Source organism: Festucalex cinctus, chromosome 12, assembly GCF_051991245.1.
Source record: "Festucalex cinctus isolate MCC-2025b chromosome 12, RoL_Fcin_1.0, whole genome shotgun sequence".
In the NCBI taxonomy this organism is placed as follows: Eukaryota; Metazoa; Chordata; class Actinopteri; order Syngnathiformes; family Syngnathidae; genus Festucalex; species Festucalex cinctus.
In genome coordinates, this window is record NC_135422.1 from 20,663,879 (window position 1) to 20,683,626 (window position 19,748).

The 19,748-nt window shown below is 45.4% G+C and overlaps 1 protein-coding gene across 7 annotated transcripts in view; it reads left to right on the forward strand.

Moving 5' to 3' along the window:
• Positions 1-19,748, forward strand: part of LOC144031822 (serine/threonine-protein phosphatase 2A 56 kDa regulatory subunit epsilon isoform) — a 30,689-nt gene that overhangs the window by 3,531 nt on the left and 7,410 nt on the right. For 2 of the 7 annotated variants that reach the window (XM_077539280.1, XM_077539283.1), the window contains exons 2-8: positions 7,792-7,955; positions 17,902-18,098; positions 18,166-18,267; positions 18,328-18,420; positions 18,514-18,644; positions 18,780-18,839; positions 19,559-19,748. The exon at positions 19,559-19,748 is cut by the window's right edge and continues 51 nt beyond it. In XM_077539280.1, the coding sequence (XP_077395406.1) occupies positions 7,792-7,955; positions 17,902-18,098; positions 18,166-18,267; positions 18,328-18,420; positions 18,514-18,644; positions 18,780-18,839; positions 19,559-19,748 (937 nt within the window). Of the gene's footprint in view, positions 1-3,244; positions 3,496-3,582; positions 4,048-7,791; positions 7,956-17,901; positions 18,099-18,165; positions 18,268-18,327; positions 18,421-18,513; positions 18,645-18,779; positions 18,840-19,558 lie in introns of those variants that run through there. The other 5 variants (XM_077539284.1, XM_077539279.1, XM_077539278.1 and 2 more) reach the window with 5 other exon arrangements.

Genomic DNA, 19,748 nt, shown 5'->3' on the forward strand with positions numbered 1-19,748 from the left:
GCCATGTTAAGTTTATAAGTAAATAAATATTGATATTCTTCCTCTGTTTTCATTTTTCTTAGCAAGACACAGTGTCCATTCACTGGTGAGCTATTTTTGCATTAATTGAAGGCAATTAACTTCAAAGACGTTGCTGGTTTTTATTTTTTAGGTACAATGTAAGCTGCAAAGGCAAACGTTAACTGCCTATTTAAAGATAATGAGCAATATCGATTCTGATGCCTGCGTATCGATACGTGTATTGTAATGAGGCCCGCAACGATATATTGCCGTATCGAATTATTGAGCACACCCCTAGCGACGATATTGGTAATAATTACTGAACAATAGACAGCACAATATTTAAGCCACCTTTTTTTTCCACAATTGAAATTTAAACAAAGTGCAAATATCGCAAGTGTAATGGAATAAAATGGAAATCAAAACCGGCCAGGTTTGTGTTTACTAGGGGTGTTAAAAAAAAAATCGATTCGGCAATATATCGCGATACTACATCGCGCAATTCTCGAATCGATTCAATAGGCGGCTGAATTGATTTTTTATTTTAATTTTTTTTTTTAAAAGAGCTCAGAATTGTTCATTCGGTAGTCTTACCGATTCAACGTCTTATCATCATTGCCTTTTCTTTTTGTGTGTGTGTGTGTGTGAATCTATTTTTAAACTTCCATTTTTAATGGAAAAATATTCAACAAAACGTCTGACTTCGGGTTAGGATTCACACCTTGAGCATGGAAGAATGTTATATGAACGGAACATTAAGCCTTAATATTTTATTTTAATGCTGTTCAAACATGAAACAGATTACAACCTCTATAAGACTGAAATTTCAGATAAATAAATAATACATTTTCATATAAATCTTACACTCTACAAGCTTACTGATTAGTATTTTCTAAATTTGAATGAAAAAAAATCGCAACAATCGACTTATAAATTCGTATCGGGATTAATCGGTATCGAATCGAATCGTGACCTGTGAATCGTGATACGAATCGAATCGTCAGGTACTAGGCAATTCACACCCCTAGTGTTTACCCTGTGAATTGTAACATAACTGCTTCAAGCACATTTACTTAGCAAATACATTAAGCAAATACAAGTGGGTGGCAATTTGCACGAGTCAAAAAAAGTCCATTCTTTTCTCTCATGTGGTTGACCAATCGCCAATGATACGGTAGCAGCCAGTTTGTGGCGTCAAGCTTTGTACATCGCAGGCAAGTGGATTGTTAAAAGATGTTTTCCCTCTGCCATTGTTTAGGCAGTGGTTATTTTTGCCGCAACCGGCAACCCTCCTCGAGCGTCTCTGATTGGTTCATCAGAGGAGCGAGAAAATGCCGTGATTGCTTGTTGATATTACTAGCGGGTATGAAAAACACAAATGTGCATGTTTATGCCACTGTGTGACATCAACGTTCACTCGGTCTCCTTGAGAGCACGTTAGCTTAGCAGCCGGTGAGCATCACAAACTCACGTCAACTAGATGGTGAGTTACTGCTCACGGTAAAATACACACCACGGATTGTTTATCTTGGCCAAACAATAGTTTTCCTGCACAATTTGCAAACAATTTTTTTGGTTTTTTGCCTTATATCTGACGTCGTCTTGTAGCAAAACAGCCTCCACACGACGAAGCTCACTCCCACTTTGCCGAAGACGCGACAGAACTGGCTGCACCTCTTGCAGCCTCAGACGCTCCGACATTGTTTTTTTTTTATGCGGCAGCGAACGACTTGTGTACGTCCAAATTGACACCAAGATGTATAATGTTATGCATGACGTCATCACCTCACTTTTGCCTCATTTCGCATCTATCACCCCAAAAAATACACCGTTAATATCGTCGAAGGTATGACATGGAATAATCCTGACCCTCTTGCCATATGCAAAACAAAATCTGTACAAGTGGCTTGTGAAAAGCGAGTTTGCCTGAAAATGCAAGCGCAATGTTCATTTTGCATTCTTGCCAGAGCAAGAATGGTGCGAGGACCAAAACTTCAAAGATTGTTTTTTGTGAAATGACGATCGACACGATAAGAAGACAATGACCATAAAAAACAAACAAAAAAAAACGCTTTTGGTGTTCTTGACGATAGATGTCATCGGCCAGTAAATATTTGTGGAAGGCGAGATGAGAATCAAAATGCTGCCGTTGTTGTGACCCATGGCGGGGGGGGGGCGGCCATTTTGTCACTTGCTGCCCACTGAAAACCTGTGACCCAGTTGCTCAGGTAAAGGTGAAGGTGGCGGTGAGGATCAACCTGTTTGCTCAAGTGACCTTGGCAGGCTGCGGCCAGGAACCAAATCCGACCGCAACTCACCAACACGTCGTCAACTTTCTGTTTCTTCCTTTCTCTCTCTCTCGCTCTCGCTCTTTCGCTCTCTCTCACTCTCTTTTGCTCTCTCTCTTTTTTTTCTCTCTCTCTACTGCTTCTCGCTTTCCCCAACGCTCTTGTCTGTGTATCCATTCGGGCTGGGCAATATACCGAAAAATACCAATGTCACAATATTGGTCCATGCAATACGCATATCGCAAAGACATGCAATCAGTTTCCTCTGGATTATTATTATTTATTTTTTTTGCTTTTATCTCAATTTGAGCAGTCAGCATCCAAGAGTTGAACATATGTGTCAGGTCATTACAATGAATGAACTAAAAATCAAATGTGATTCATTCATTAGATTGTAAAAATGTTTTTTCTTTAGGTAAATGTTAAATATTGCATGTCTTTCCAATATTGTGCAGTAGGGATGTAACGATCACGGCAGTATCATGATATTGCGATATTAAAACTGCCACACTATATCGTCATTGTCATTTCACAATATTAAAAGCGGCACATCTGTTTTAAAAAGTCGGCTTGATTTCCATTTGTGGAGTTGTAACACCTTCTGGTGGCTAGTTTTTTTTTTTTTGTTTTGTTTTGTTTTGTTTTTTTAGTGCAGGTTAATTTTCATAAGGCATGTTTTGGCCCTTCTATGTTTAAATCCACGTTAATGGTCAGATGAATAATATGTAATATGCTTATGAAGCGAGTCAATATGTGGATTTTTTTTTACACTATATTGTGACCTTTTTATTATTTTTTTTCTTTGTGTATCGCCAACCTCGCCGCAATATCGTGATAATGATGGTATTGTGATGTTTGGATATGGTGCAGGCCCGGTATCCGTTTGTGTCCTTCCCTCTTGCACGCTCTCTTCCCTTGTTTGCGCGACTCATCTTGCCGTCTTTTTCTGTCCGTAAGCCCCCTCCCTCCCTTCCTCTTCCTGCTCGGTGTAATCCCTGCTCGCTCCTCCTGGCAGCGAGCTGACGCAGCCGTCGTCAGGCCGCTTATGTAAGAGTCGGGCTCCCGCATCGTCCTGCCTGCCTTCTTCCTCTTCGTCTTGTTCCTTTGGCCATCCGTCCTGCGCTCGCCGCCGTCGACTTTGACGGGCAGACAGCGACGGTCCGATGGTGGTTCACGGGGAGGGCAGCGCCCCTCCGCCACCGCACAGGTAAGGCCCAGGCTGTCATGGCAGACAAAAGCGGGTCTTATGATGACATCATGGCTGTGATTCTTTTGGACGGACGGACGCACGTGCTGGCTGCAGCTGGCGTCTTTCTGAATGGGCAGCAAATGTGGTCAAAATGGCTGCTACCGCCACCATCATCATCATCTTCATCGATTATTCTTCGATCGCCGGTCACCCGCTGAAGACTTGCTGAGTCAGCAGATCATTTTAGCGTATCGGCCGGCAGCGAGAGGAGAGGCTGGCGGTTGTCAGGGCGACGAGGCGTGATGTCCGCCGATTAGCGCTTCGGGCAGCCGCTATGTTTGGATCTTTGATTTGGAAGACGTCAGCAAGGTGCCACTCTCGGCGTTGTCAGCTAATCCCGGATTGAAAGGCAACGTCACGCGCTCTTGATGCCGACAACGGCCCCAGGTCCGTCCGGCTGTTGTGGGATCCCAATATACGGACAAACGGGAAAATAAATAAGCATCACGGAACTGGAAGCCTGGCAAGTTGCTACAATCTGCACTCGGATGGGGAAAAACGACAACATACGTAAGGTTTTTATTTGGGGTGCACCGATCGATTTATCGGCCTGATTTCCTTCATTTTGGAAGATCGGCTGATCCTTTAATCAACCGATCTTCTCCACCAATCTCATCTCCCTCCTCGGAGGTGTTTAAAAGTCAGCCACTGTCCTCTTCTGCTGAGATGACTAAACTGATTTTCATTTTCACTTGAGAGAACTACTTCATGTGCAGTTAATACCAACCATTTGTATTATTGGCCGATATTGTTCATTGTTTTCCAATTAAACAAGATTGGAAGACTGAAGGTATATATGCTGCTCATAAAGGGAAACAAAAAAATTGGTATCGGCAAAAATCGTGATCGGCAGGTCAGACTTTTTAAAAGATTGGTGATTGGCTGGAAAATTGTGATGGGTGCACCCCTAGTTTTTATGGCATTTACCGTCCGCATTTTCATGTCTTTGAAGAATCCCAACATTCAACCTCATGAATGGAAGGAAAAAGTCACGCAGTTGGCTAAAAGAAGGCTGACAACGGCCTTCTTAAAATAAACCAAGTGCATTCATACACATGTTGAGGGAGAGCAAGCAATCATAATCATATTAATAATCATTTTTCGATTTATATAGCGGTGGAACGTTAAAGACAAGTCATGTGACATCGTGATTCCGCGACAGATTTTGGAACGCAATCCCAAGTTGTGCCTGAGTTTCGGGACGGACCAAAACACACTTTTGGATTTTGGTATCACGAGAGAGGAAATGGAGCGCGGATTTACATATTCATAATGCAAATCCATGATCTGGAAGAGTCGCGCCGCTTATTTAATAGCAAGACTTCAAGTCACACGAAACAACTTTTCAACTTGAAAAAAAAAATACTTTCACAAGTGTTCTGATCAAACATGGACGTCAATCGAGTTGAGTGGTACCTTTGCCATGGCCTGAGGGGGTCGGTATCGATTTTACTGGCATGAAGGAACTTTGAGGAGGATGGTAGGAACACTGCCACACCAGAAACGACAAATGTGCTGACTGCTCAATGGCATACGTCACTTCCCACTTTCAGCAGTCGTTACAAAGACGCAAGTCCATTTGAATGGCGACGCACGATTACTGCTTTCCCGCTGAAAAGTTTTGTCTGATGAGACAAAAAAAGAAAAACTGAAGCTCCCAGATAAACCCACCTGCGTGAGCTCAAAAACGACACAATGCACTCGTCGTCATGGGAAATGTGGTCTTCCTTCCGACATTACCACTATTGTCCACATGGCGGCGCCATAATCAACATAAGCTGAAAGTTTTGTGTTGCTTCAAGTCCCTCGTTTGGAAATTGTTGAGAGCGAAATGATGCATACCGTAAAACGCTTGCCATAAAGAGCAATTTGCCGACAAACGAACCACAAGAAGTCCGACTACCGCTGAAGACGAGAGAAAGAAGCTGGCGAACGCAACTCACCGAGTTGGAAACGACAATGCCAGCGGGAAAAGTTTTCTCTTTTTTTTAATTTTTTTTAATTTATTTATTTATTTATTTTTACACGCTTGTATTTAGCATCATAGCTACCTTTGCTACTAGTATATTCAGGAAACTGTCAAATTTGCTGTCACTACATATGTTTGCCATTGGCAAACCGTCTGTTTAATTACTTGTGCTGGGTATTGCCTCACGATATGATATGCATCACGATACAGGGGTCACGATATGATGCGTATCCCAATACATGATCTTCAAGGCGACATATATCCCAATATTTTACATTTATTTACTTGCATTTTTATCGTAACAGTCATATGTTTACCTAAATGATATGTTTATGATGCTGGATGGCAAAAATGTTTTTGTTAGCAGCTCTTCTGGTTTACCACCAAGCGGCTTGCCTGGCCTAAATGTGCACACATTGCAGAGCAAGGTGCCACTTTCACAGACACACCAGGAAACTTTACAAATAAGCATGGGTCAATATGAATAAAAATATCAAAGTATTAAAATTACAGCTGTAAAATGTGGTTATTTGAAATATTTGGGGAAATAACAGCATTTTTTAATGTAAATAAGTAAAGTAAATCAATGTTTATTCTTCCTCTGTTTTAATTTTTCCTAGCAAGACACAGTATCCAATCACTGATGGGCTTTTTAAAACAGAATTCACATGTACACTTTATTTATTTATTTATTTATTTTTAATAAGTAGTCTACAATGCAAACTAAACACCCAAGGCACTTGGGCACTTGGTCCCTTTCGTCTGCTCCCCGGCTGCGCTCATGCACGTGCAAACACGTGGACTAGTTGATGGCAATTGACTTCAAAGACTGCTTTTTAAGTACAATGCAAGTCGCATTGTCTTGACGTTTACTGTGTCAAACGCTCATGTGCTGCCATCTAGGGGCCCTCTGTGGAATTACATCCCAAAATGACTGGCCAATGAACGTGGTTTCAATCGGCTTGTTGTGATCTCAAAACATTCGAAACATTTGATGAACATGGCGCCCGCGCAAGTTTCGAATTATTATGAAGGTAGCCTGAATGCACTGTGTTGGTGTCGCGTGATTGCGACGTCCCGTTTTGTTTTTGTGACGTGTCAGTTCATGTTGTTTGCGAGCTCTGAAACGCAAGTGTGGGAACGAGGGAGGGAGAGCGTAAAATGTTGGCGGCGGACCCTAAAAAGTGCAATCTGAGCATTCGTCTCTAGCTTCTCCACGTCCCGGATGTCCACTTGCCATCACAGACGACGGAAGGCAAACCTCCCCGAAGGAGAGGAGGAGGGTCCGTTGGCCATGCCCGCCATATGAATCGTGATACTTTGTCTTCCGATAGTTTATCGATACACCTACGCGAGTATCGTGATATTTTTTGTTAATATACAGCCACTATAACGGCTCCATTGTTTATTACTTATTGAGCAATTACAGTACTTGGCGGGCCACTAGGGGGAGCGCCTCATCAGAGTGGCGAGGAAATGGACGCAAGTCTTCAGGCGAACAAGACTTATCAGTTGACTTTTGCCTGTAAGACATTTATCTGTCCAGCAACAGACTCACTTTTGCATACGTTGCGTTGAAAAATGTGTATTATATCTTCAATTTTAACATTTCAAAACATTTTTTATGTTTAGACTTTTTGAAGCACACAATTTCTGAGGAATATTAATATTGATTTAATATTTAAGTCATTTTGTTAATTTGCTTTTGCAATGTTACACAAAAAAAAATGGTGTCACAATTTATACAATCAAACAATTGACTATGAAACTGACTGACATGTTGCATGACAGTAGTGTGCAAGAAAGACACAAATTTTTTGACGTTTGTACTTGTTTAAAAAAAATACACTAAAGCACTCCGTGTGAAGAAGACACCAGTTTGAATATTGTGTACAAAAAGAAACGATTTACTGATTGAAAAAACATCCGTTTATGTCTTGTAGTTTTATCGTAGCTTATGGATTTATTACCTGAGCGATATATCGATAATCATGGTATCGTTACATCGTGAGATAATTGTTATGGTGAACCTTCTTGTATGGCATATCGTATTGTATGGTACCCGACGGACGGCTTGAAATAATCGCTAGTCACTCGTCCTTGCTTGAAAGACAAGCGTTGGGAAATAAGCGTACTGAGATTCTCTTGTGTTTGGAGGACGACTCGGCACTTTGTGTTTGATGCCTGGAACAAAATGAGGACGAGACAGCATTGTTGTTGTTGTTGTTGTTGTTGTTGTTGTTGTCACCGTGTTTGCGAGAATGTAACGTGCGCTTGTCCCCCAGCAGGGCCATGTCCTCGGCAGCCACCGCCCCGCCATCCGTGGACAAAGTGGACGGCTTTTCCCGCAAGTCTGTCCGCAAGGCCAAGCAGAAGCGCTCGCAGAGCTCGTCCCAGTTCCGCTCTCAGGGCAAACCCATCGAGCTCACGCCGTTGCCGCTGCTCAAAGGTAAGCCACCATTTGAGCCACCGTCACCATTTCCTCACAATTGGTTGAGAAACACGGAAAAATGATCATTTTATTGAAACCAACTTGGCACAGCATCCAAATCTCCTCGTGAAAATCTTGTCATTCACGATTAGCTTGTAAAATGTACTAAAAATGAATTTTTGCCTCAATTGTTGAGTAAGAGCCAAATTTTCGAAAGTCATTGAAGCGGTCGTCATTGGACAAAATCGGCAAGAAGAGTTGATTTTGGTGAAAAAGTGAATCTTGTCTTCTGTCATGACTGGCCAGTTTGGATGGAGGCCAAATAACACCCGACACTGCACGCAAGTTGCTCGCAGGGGGACTAAAATAACTGAAAGGAAAACCCGCACAAGTGTCCACAATCAAACAATTTATAATATTGTACACGCACACAAAAGTCACATTTTTCAATCTTCAAAACAAGCAAATGTATATTTGGGACAAGAGGATGGAATTGGCCAATATCGTCAATTCATTTTGTTCTGTGTGTTCAAAAACTGGAGACAATTATTAGCTGACGTTGCATCCATCTTTTGTAATACGGGCAATCAACGGTCACCAAAGCCAAACTGATGTGAACGTTTCTGCTTTGGTTCACTGAAAACATCGATGGATCCCATCCAAGCCAACTTTTCCCATCTGCACTCACTCGCTTACAAGACAATCAGACGGCCTCCTTTTGTCTTAATCAAGTGACGTCATTGACATCAAACGTTGCTCGGGCAAATGCGCTGAACTTTTGGAGTAAGGACAGAAAATGACCGCAAGCCACATCACAGAGACTCCAGTCCAGTCCAGTCTTCAAAAAACATTCGCTTTTACTGTCAAAAAAGATATACAAAAGCAATTCCTTCTCTTCTTTCATGTCCTAGTTAGAAAGGAAAGTCTTTGAGCTGGAGAATAAGGAGCGGGAAGAAGAAAATGTTGTTTCTCATCAATACTTTCCCAACAGGAAGAAAGGAATCTGCTTCTAAACAAAGCCAATGTTTTTGCAAATCGTGTGCTTTGCTTACGTCACGTCAAGAAAGTTTTCACATCCAGAGGTGGACAAATACACGACAAACCGGCTCGCCTCTTCTTGTGTACGATCCATCCGTCGGGCCTTTGCTTGGCACACCTTTTTGGACGATTCCAACGTGCTGTGCTGTACGAGGAGTTCAAAGTTGCCGCCTCCATTTTTGCACTCGGCATCTCATTTACATGGAGACTTTTTAATCATTCCCATTGAAGATCTGTAGTCGCCTGTTTACATGTGACGTGATCCATTCCTATCGGCCGTTTATTTGCTCCCTTCCTTGAATTGGATCAGAAGCCGCGAAATCCATCACGTGATTGATCAAGATGGAGTTCAGTCGGCATTTCGCACAGTAGTTGTGATAGTTAAGACACTTATCGAAGCAACATCATGATAAAAACAAGTTTCAAGTTCTTGGAAACGAGCTTTTGGCAAAATTTTAGTGGGCGGAAACGACGACATCATGACGCATTTATGCTCCATTGGAGGATGGTCGGAAGTTGGATATATCCATTTTGGTTTTCCCTAGTTCCGACCTGAAAGCGTTTGAGGCAGAAGTGAACACCCAAAATGGTGGATAATGGTAAATTGTTTTTTATTTTGACTCTTAAAACTCATTTTTGACCTCCAGCAAACTTACCTTGTCGTAATTTTGCCTGATTTATTGTTTTGATCTTATTTCATAAGCATTCCATACAATTAAATAGTATAATTTCATGGCGCTAGTTAGCGGCAGACTGTCATGTAGTCGCGTTACGTCAAGTTATGTCCAATATTTATGAATGAAGAAAGTGATCTAGTTTTATAATTGAGTTTTACCATTCACGCCAATGTAGAGTGACGTCACTTGTAGTCCGTCGGTGAAGTTGGGCTCCTTTTTCTTTTTTTTTCCCCCTTGGCAAGTGGAATTTCCCGAGTTCAAGGGGGCGTTCCCATACACATTTCCTGGTTTGAACTCTGAAAAGTCCCACTTCTGACCATCCTCGAATGGAGCATTAGTAACGTATTGCATCCACGTCAACTCTTTTGCACTCCTGCTATGCAGAAACATTTTTAGATGAACTCAATGCGGATTATTGATCACTGAAGGACGGAAGTTTTTTTGTTTGTGTGTTTTTGTGGAAACACTGGCCCACCTTGTGGTCTTGTATTTGGCTTGTTCTCTTTTGACTCCATGGCTGGGAGAGAGAGAGTTGGATGTCAATCAACCAATTGGATGCTGCTCCGCTAATTGACCGGGACGAAATCTGAGGCAGACCATCAGATTTGTGCACTGAGCAGTTTGTTATTGCTCTTGTCGAGACATCTGGTGGCGAAGTGTCTTTTCCGCGAGCTGCGTTCAAAGAATCCCGTCGACGCCCGTTTGGTGAATTGTAGCCATTTCAGGCCCGTCTTGAGCTTCCTGGTCATCAGGTTCAAAAAGAGGCCCTCCAAAATAGCCGCCTCGAGACGTACGCACCCCGTTGGGCCGCCAAAGCCCACCGCCCGCCCGCCGTGCCCGCCCCCACCCAGGGAGAAACTCGAGCCGCGGGGTGTCCCGTTCCATTTTTCCAGCAGCTTACTTCCACTTGCTTCAAACCAGCTAGGAGAGGTGCGCCGGCAAAACACTTGCGTCGTCCACATGTTGGCATCCGGGCCGCTGGCCACGCGCGCCAAGCCACGCCACGCTCGATCGCCGCGTTTCCCCAGTGCCGCCGCCGGTGCCGCCGAGGCAGCGCAGCCCCGACCAAGGGAGCCACGGTGGAGGTGGGTGTCGCCGGTGATAAAGTTAGCCCGGCCTGGCAGGCATGCACGCGTGCACTTAAAATGGCAGCGGCCTGCCTGCCTGCTGTTTCCATGTTGAAGTGAGAAGAGCCACTGTTGACGTTTGGGGACAATGCGTCAGTACAGTCTGGCGGGTTGACGCCGTTTGACTCTTTCACAAATCACTCCAAACGGGCCCGCCGAGTTGCTCTACTCTCCAATATGGATGTAACGATATCCAAACATCATAATACGATATCACGATATGAAGGTCACGATACGATAATTATCACAATATTGTGGGGAGGTTGGCGATATTTAAAAAAATATCACAATATTGTTTAAAAAAAAAAAAAAAAAAAACTCATACTAAAAATAGCGCAATATTGTGCTTTTGTACATAACAGCAATGCATATAAACCAGCTACAATCTCTAATAACAATATTGAGGCACTTACTTGATAATGCAAGCACACATTGATCGCTTATAAGCAAATTAGGTTCCCCTTCATCTGACAATTAGCATAGATTTTAAACATAGAAGGCCAAAACATCCCTAATGAAAATTAAATTGCACTAATAAACTAGCCACTAGCGGGTGCTAAAACTGCACAACTGGAAATCAACCTGACTTTTTTCACTGATCGTAATTTCCCACGTTAATATTGTCACTGTTTGATTCCATATATTTTAGCCATCTTTTTTCCCTCCCAATTGAAATGTAAACAAAGTGCATATATTAGCAAAACTGTATAAGTGACACAGCTTGAAATGAAAACAATAATAATAATAAATAATAATAAAGCTGGCCAGGTAGTGCTTTCTCTGCCAGGTCTAATTGTAACATAACTTCATGAAAGAAAACCCAAACCTTGACAAGTCGGTGGCCCCCATAACCGCCGGGGACGCCTTCATAAGGTTGGAGGTCGCCAAATAACGCGTGCCCCAGCAATGCTGGGTTGAAACTTTTGTTACGCTGAACAACACGAGCTGTTTTCATGTCCTCCTCGCCTGCACATGTTGGGTTCTAGTTTTGTGTTTTCCTGCATAATTTTCAAACGGTTGTATTTTGCATCATATCTGACCTCCGCATCCCAAAGGTAGCTCCCCCCACTTTGGACATGAAATCCTCTTTGGAGGCCCAAAACGCGCTAGAAGTGTCAGCTCACACTCCTCCCACATTGTTGCGATGCTGTAGCAAACAACGCGCGCGTCCAAATGGTCACAATGACGGAGGATGTTCGCCATGACGTCATCACATCCCCACCATTTTTCAATTGCAGTGCTAATATCATGGAAGGTCACCACTAGTAAACAGCATTACGCTATTTGGCAAAAGCCTTGCGAGCTAGCCTTCCATTTGTTTTGTCTACTCTAAAGTGTGAAAATGCTTTGGGAGGGGACCAAGTCAGACAAATATTTCCCGGGAAGGATTTTCAGAGCCGTTTTCAGAACCGCAGGAGAAAGTTTCAATTGGCAGAAGGCGCAGACGTTGGTCTGATGGAGAGTCAGTCCAGCACATTGATTGACTTGACGACGACGTCGTCGTGGTTTGCGTCGCCGGTGTCACGTCGTGTCCTGATTTCCTTCCTTCCGTCACTCACCTCCCCAAAGTCACCTTGAGGCTCCACTCGCCGCTTGTAACCCGAGCGAGCGAGGTCCATGCACTCACGATACGGGGAAACCCCGCCACTCTCAAAGTGTGCATGTGGAAAGGAAGAGATATATGAATGAGAGAGAGAGAGCACTTTTGATGATAGACGAATGGTTTGGAACGGCCTTTTTGTTGGAAGTCTAATTAACGATGCACACAATTTGCTGAAGTGCAGAATGTTTTTGAACCGGAAGTGAACTTTGACTGTTGTGGAGTAAAAATGGCCGACTAGCTGTAAGATGTTGCCAAATGTTGTGCATGGCGACCTCGCGTGAACAAAAGTAATCCGAATTGCAACAGACGTGAAAATGATTAGTCAGACTGTTGCGGGATGGATCAACGGCGATCACTTTGCCATCAGATGCTTCCCACTCACCGTCAACCAAGACTTTATTTACAAGCTCCTTTCATACAAGGATTGATGAAGTGCTTTACACGCACACATCGGACGCACAATTGCAATTGTATGTACTACCCAACGCTTGCACACTATGAGAAATTTCTTCCAAAGAGTATTTGGTTGTACTCAGCTGAGGGTCTAAACATGGCCACACTGTTTTTATGTCTAAGCTGAAATTTGAGGGTGCACACTCGATATTAGTGTTCATTTCATCAACAAAAATGAAACAAAATAATTTTGTCATCACACATTTTCCACTGGACTTAGACTAGACTAAAACCGTCATTCATAAACAATAAGTGGGACTAAATCAGTATGTATTTTTGTTGACTGATGAAGACGAGATGAAAATGTCCTTTACTTCATAAAAACTGGACTCAAATCTACGGACATTTTAGTTCATGAACAAAAAGGAGACGGAAATGATGTGATTTTGTCAAATCTTGTCTCTTGCTAATCTGTCACGTCTGTGACACTGTCATGTGACACAATTACATGGGACAGGCAGGAGGTGCATTCACAGTGAAAGGTTAAAAAAAATATATATAGTCATAACTTAACACGAATCCAACGGCTATAACGGTCCAACAACAACGTTAATACGACTGCTAACTAATCCTAGCTAACTTACTAGCTCGACGCAAGGATCCATAGTAGCCACTGTAATTGTGTGTCAAGTTGCTTTTCATCTAAAAGATGAGAACATTTTATTTTGACTTTTGTAACCGAAAAGGTTTAATATAATCTGCTGACAAAAAAAATACAAACAAGACCTTGGCGGACCGACCCCCGGCTACAGAAGCTGGCTCTTGGGACATGGAATGTCACCTCTCTGGCAGGGAAGGAGCCCGAGCTGGTGTGCGAGGCCGAGAAGTTCCGACTAGACATAGTCGGACTCGCCTCCACACACGGCTTGGGCTCTGGTACCAGTCCTCTTGAGAGGGGTTGGACTCTCTTCCACTCTGGAGTTGCCCACGGTGTGAGGCGCAGAGCAGGTGTGGGCATACTTATTGCCCCCCGGCTCGGCGCCTGTACGTTGGGGTTTACCCCGGTGGACGAGAGGGTAGCCTCCCTCCGCCTTCGGGTGGGGGGACGGGTCCTGACTGTTGTTTGTGCATATGCACCAAACAGCAGCTCAGAGTACCCACCCTTCTTGGAGTCCGTGGAGGGTGTGCTGGAGAGCGCTCCCTCTGGGGACTCCCTCGTCCTTCTGGGGGACTTCAACGCTCACGTGGGGAATGACAGTGAGACCTGGAGGGGCGTGATTGGGAGGAACGGCCCCCCTGATCGGAACCCGAGCGGTGTTCTGTTATTGGACTTCTGTGCTCGTCACGGTTTGTCCATAACGAACACCATGTTCAAGCATAAGGGTGTCCATATGTGCACTTGGCACCAGGACACCCTAGGCCGCAGTTCGATGATCGACTTTGTAGTCGTGTCATCGGATTTGCGGCCGCATGTTTTGGACACTCGGGTGAAGAGAGGGGCGGAGCTGTCAACTGATCACCACCTGGTGGTGTGTTGGCTCCGATGGTGGGGGAAGATGCCGGTCCGACCTGGCAGACCCAAACGTATTGTGAGGGTTTGCTGGGAACGTCTGGCGGAATCCCCTGTCAGAAAGAGTTTCAATGCCCACCTCCGGCAGAGCTTCTCCCTTGTCTCGGGGGAGGTGGGGGACATTGAGTCCGAATGGACCATGTTCCGCGCCTCCATTGTTGAGGCGGCCGATCGGAGCTGTGGCCGTAAGGTGGTCGGTGCCTGTCGCGGCGGCAATCTTCGAACCTGCTGGTGGACACCAGCGGTAAAGGATGCCGTCAAGCTGAAGAAGGAGTCCTATCGGGCCTTTTTGGCCTGTCGGACTCCGGAGGCAGCTGACAGGTACCGGATGGCCAAGCGGAACGCGGCTTCGGCGGTTGCTGAGGCAAAAACTCGGACATGGGAGGAGTTCGGGGAGGCCATGGAAAACGACTTCCGGACAGCTTCGAGGAAATTCTGGTCCACCATCCGGCGTCTCAGGAGAGGAAAGCAGTGCACCATTAACACTGTGTATAGTGGCGATGGGGTGCTGCTGACCTCGACTCGGGACGTCGTGAAGCGGTGGGGGGAATACTTCGAAGACCTCCTCAATTCCACCAACACGTCTCCTTTCGAGGAAGCAGAGTCTGGGGACTCTGGGGTGGGCTCTCCTATCTCTGGGGTCGAAGTCACTGAGGTGGTTGGAAAGCTCCTCGGTGGCAGGGCCCCGGGGGTGGATGAGATCCGCCCGGAGTTCCTAAAGACTCTGGATGTTGTGGGGCTGTCGTGGTTGACACGCCTCTACAACATCGCGTGGACATCGGGGACAGTGCCTCTGGATTGGCAGGCCGGGGTGGTGGTCCCCCTTTTTAAGAAGGGGGACCGGAGGGTGTGTTCCAACTACAGAGGGATCACACTCCTCAGCCTCCCTGGTAAGGTCTATTCAGGGGTGCTGGAGAGGAGGGTCCGTCGGGAGGTCGAATCTCGGATCCAGGAGGAGCAGTGTGGTTTTCGTCCTGGCCGTGGAACAGTGGACCAGCTCTACACCCTCCGCAGGATCCTCGAGGGTGCGTGGGAGTTCGCTCAACCAGTCCACATGTGTTTTGTGGATCTGGAGAAGGCGTTCGACCGTGTCCCTCGGGGAGTTCTGTGGGGGGTGCTTCGGGAGTACGGGGTGCCGGGCCCCTTGTTACGGGCTGTTCGGTCCCTGTACGACCGTTGCCAGAGTTTGGTCCGCATTGCCGGCAGTAAGTCGGATTCGTTTCCGGTGAGGGTTGGACTCCGCCAAGGTTGCCCTTTGTCACCGATTCTGTTCATAACTTTTATGGACAGAATTTCTAGGCGCAGCCGAGGAGTGGAGGGGTTCCGGTTTGGTGGCCTCAGCATTGCATCTCTGCTCTTTGCAGATGATGTGGTGCTGTTGGCTTCATCAGGCCGGGACCTTCAGCTCTCACTGGAGCGGTTCGCAGCCGAGTGTGAAGCGGCTGGGATGAGGATCAGCACCTCCAAATCCGAGACCATGGTCCTCAGTCGGAAAAGGGTGGAGTGTCGTCTTCAGGTCGGGGATGAGATCCTGCCCCAAGTGGAGGAGTTCAAGTATCTTGGGGTCTTGTTCACGAGTGAGGGTAGGATGGAGCGGGAGATCGACAGGCGGATCGGTGCAGCGTCTGCAGTGATGCGGACTCTGTATCGGTCCGTCGTGGTGAAGAAAGAGCTGAGCCAAAAGGCAAAGCTCTCGATTTACCGGTCGATCTACGTTCCAACCCTCACCTATGGTCACGAGCTGTGGGTCGTGACCGAAAGAACGAGATCCCGGATACAAGCGGCCGAAATGAGTTTCCTCCGCAGGGTGTCCGGGCTCTCCCTTAGAGATAGGGTGAGAAGCTCGGTCATCCGGGAGGGACTCAGAGTCGAGCCGCTGCTCCTCCGCGTTGAGAGGAGCCAGCTGAGGTGGCTCGGGCATCTGGTTCGGATGCCTCCTGGACGCCTCCCTGGGGAGGTGTTCCGGGCATGTCCCACCGGTGGGAGGCCCCGGGGACGACCCAGGACACGCTGGAGAGACTATGTCTCTCGGCTGGCCTGGGAACGCCTTGGGATCCCACCGGAGGAGCTGGTTGAAGTGGCTGGGGAGAGGGAAGTCTGGGTTTCCCTCCTGAAGCTGCTGCCCCCGCGACCCGACCCCGGATAAGCGGAAGAAGATGGATGGATGGATGGATGGTCAAATGGTTGTCCTGATTTCTTGGACTAAAATAAAGACTAAAATGCTTGATTTCTAGTAGGGATGTAACGATATCCAAACATCACGATACAATATTATCACGATATTGTTGGGGCGTTGGTGATATTTAAAAAAGATTACAATATTGTAAAAAAACAAAACAAAAAAAAGCACAATATTGTGCTTTTGTACATAACAGCAATGCATATAAACCATCTCCAATCTCTAATAATATTGAGGCACTTACTTGCTAATGCAAGCACACATTGATCGCTTCACAATCAAGTTAGGTTCCCCTTCATCTGACAATTAGCATAGATTTTAAACATAGATGGCCAAAACATCCCTAATGAAAATTAAATTGCACTAATAAAATAGCCACTAGAGGGTGCTCGAACTGCACAAATGGAAATCAACCTGACTTTTTAACTCATTTGCTCCCAATAAGGTGTAAATGTTTTTTTTTAAAATGTTTTAAGTGTCCCAAAGACGTATTTATACGTTTTTTGGTTTGTTTGTTTTTTATGCTAGAGCATACAGAAGGCTTTGATACAGCCTCTCAACTGCAAACAGTTGCATAAATGGTAGTCATTACACAAACGGCCAACAGGTGGCAGCAGAGCAAAGGCGATCAACCAGGGCCATGTAGAAAAAATTACTAAATTACTTACAATTTTAAATAGATTCGTGAAAACTGATTAAACTTAGCTCTCTTCTAAGAGACTTTTTCTTTCTTTTGATAGGTTCCATGCTTTTATAGCAATAGAACACAATATTCTGTGGGCCTTGCAAAATCAGTCAAAATCCAGTAAAACAACCTGGAGCGAACGGGATTGCTTCTGTGAAAATGGCTGGGAGCAAATTAGTTAAACAGATGTGTTCCTTTTAAATATTGTGAACATGACGACAACGATATTGTGGTAGTTTAATATCATGATATCACAATATTGCCATTATCGTCACATCCCTAATTTCTAGTGGACTAAAAATGGACTCGATAAAAACGGGATGAGGTTGACTAACAAAACAACAAGCGTGATTGAAACTGGAGTAAAACTGAGACGAAATTTAAAAGTGGCTGGTCAAATTAACACTAGACACAAGTGTCTCGCACAAGTATGATATGGAATTCTGCAAGGATATTTTCATCCGCCAAGGTCCAGGTTGACCCGGCGCAAGTAGATGAAAATTGTCGTTGCGTTGTTTCAAATGTTGGGGGCAGAACGTCGCCATTTTAAGGGAGCCGTCTTCAGCGGGAGCAGCACGTCCCCTGCGGCCTAGAATGCAACCACGTGTCATTTAGTGATTGATTTTTTTCCCCGTCTTTCGTCCTGAAAGTTTGAAGCAAGCATGACGTGCGTTTTGTTTTGCGGCGGTCAGACGTGCCGGCCCCGGAGCAGCCGGAGCTGTTCCTGAAGAAGCTGCAGCAGTGCTGCACCGTCTTCGACTTCATGGACACGCTGTCGGACCTGAAGATGAAAGAGTACAAGCGCTCCACGCTCAACGAGCTGGTGGACTACGTCACCGTCAGCCGCGGATACCTGACGGAGCAGGCCTACCCCGAAGTGGTCAAAATGGTGAGAGCACCTGCCCCAAGCCCGTCGTCGGGCCCTCGTCCGCTCACGCTCGCCCTTTGCTCCTCAGGTGTCTCACAACATCTTCCGGACCCTCCCGCCCAGCGACAGTAACGAGTTTGACCCCGAAGAGGACGAGCCCACGCTGGAGGCGTCCTGGCCTCACTTACAGGTGAGCGAGCGAGCGAGCCACTGGCCGGCCGCCATTGACGCCTCTCGTTTCCCGTTTCAGTTGGTCTACGAATTCTTCATCCGCTTCTTGGAGAGTCAGGAGTTCCAGCCCAGCATTGCCAAAAAGTACATAGACCAGAAGTTTGTCCTGCAGGTACACCCCCGCCCTTCCTCACGAAAACCGTGCGCACCTTTTGCTTGCTCAACCTGTTGTCCGTTTGATGTTTGTTTTTGTGCGTCTGTCCAGTTGCTGGAGCTGTTTGACAGCGAGGATCCTCGGGAGCGAGACTACCTGAAGACGGTCCTGCATAGAATCTACGGCAAATTCCTGGGACTGAGGGCTTTTATACGAAAACAGATCAATAATATTTTTCTATGGTTAGCGAACGCCGCGTTTTTTTTTTGTTTTGTTTTTTTTTGCTTTTGTGAAATGTGTCCGTTTTGTGTGACGACTTTGATCTCGTTTGTCAAATATGTCGCCTTGTGACTTTTGTTTTGCCGTCCTGACTGCAGTTTTGTTTATGAGACGGAGCACTTCAACGGCGTGGCCGAGTTGCTGGAGATCCTGGGCAGGTATGTGATGTGGACACACCTGGCAACATGTCCAACTTCAACACTTTCCAAACTTTTTTTTATCAAAATTGCATTTTTAGTCACGCAAGCTTGACTTTGATAGCCGGAAAAGAAAAAAAAAGAAAAATCTGTTTGCAGTGTTTTAGTGCGTTTAGGAAGGAAAGCAAAATATTTTCATCAAAGTCACTTTTTCTGAGTCGACGAGCGGCTGCTTGCCGATGATGCACGTAAGAATTTTATTTTTTATTTTTTTACTGGCCTTGATTTTGCTCGACTGGATGGACGCTCAAGTGTGGTGAGCGTCTTGAAAATTGGGCAAAATCTCATGTTTGTAACACGTGTCGCGATTTCATATATATATATATTTTTTTACAATTGATCATTTTGGCCAGTGTTTGTCATTCCTGATGCTTGGGGCACACTATACAGCCTGTTTTTCCACGTCTCCCAATTCCACACACAGTTGACTCTAATCATAGCTCATCAGCAAGTTCTGGAGAAGCCTGATAATGAATGATCCTCACCTGTGTTGGAATAGGGAGACACAGAAAACAGGCTGGATAGTGTGCCCCGAGGACCAGAATTGATAAAACTTGATTTAGTTTAGTTTTTAGTTCCAATTAAAAGCAGCTGATTAACTGGTGATTGTATGCAAAAACAAGTGAAATCCCGCCTTTATTTTATTCCAACATGCCTGATAAATGTTTTGTTGTGCGCAGTATAATCAACGGTTTTGCTCTGCCGCTGAAGGCGGAGCATAAACAGTTTCTGGTGAAAGTGTTGATCCCGCTCCACACGGTCCGCAGTCTGTCGCTCTTCCACGCTCAGGTACGCGCCGAGCGCACGTCCGACACGCGTGTTGAGATCCTCACCGCTCACGCTTCTCTCGTTTGTCGTGTGTTGCAGTTG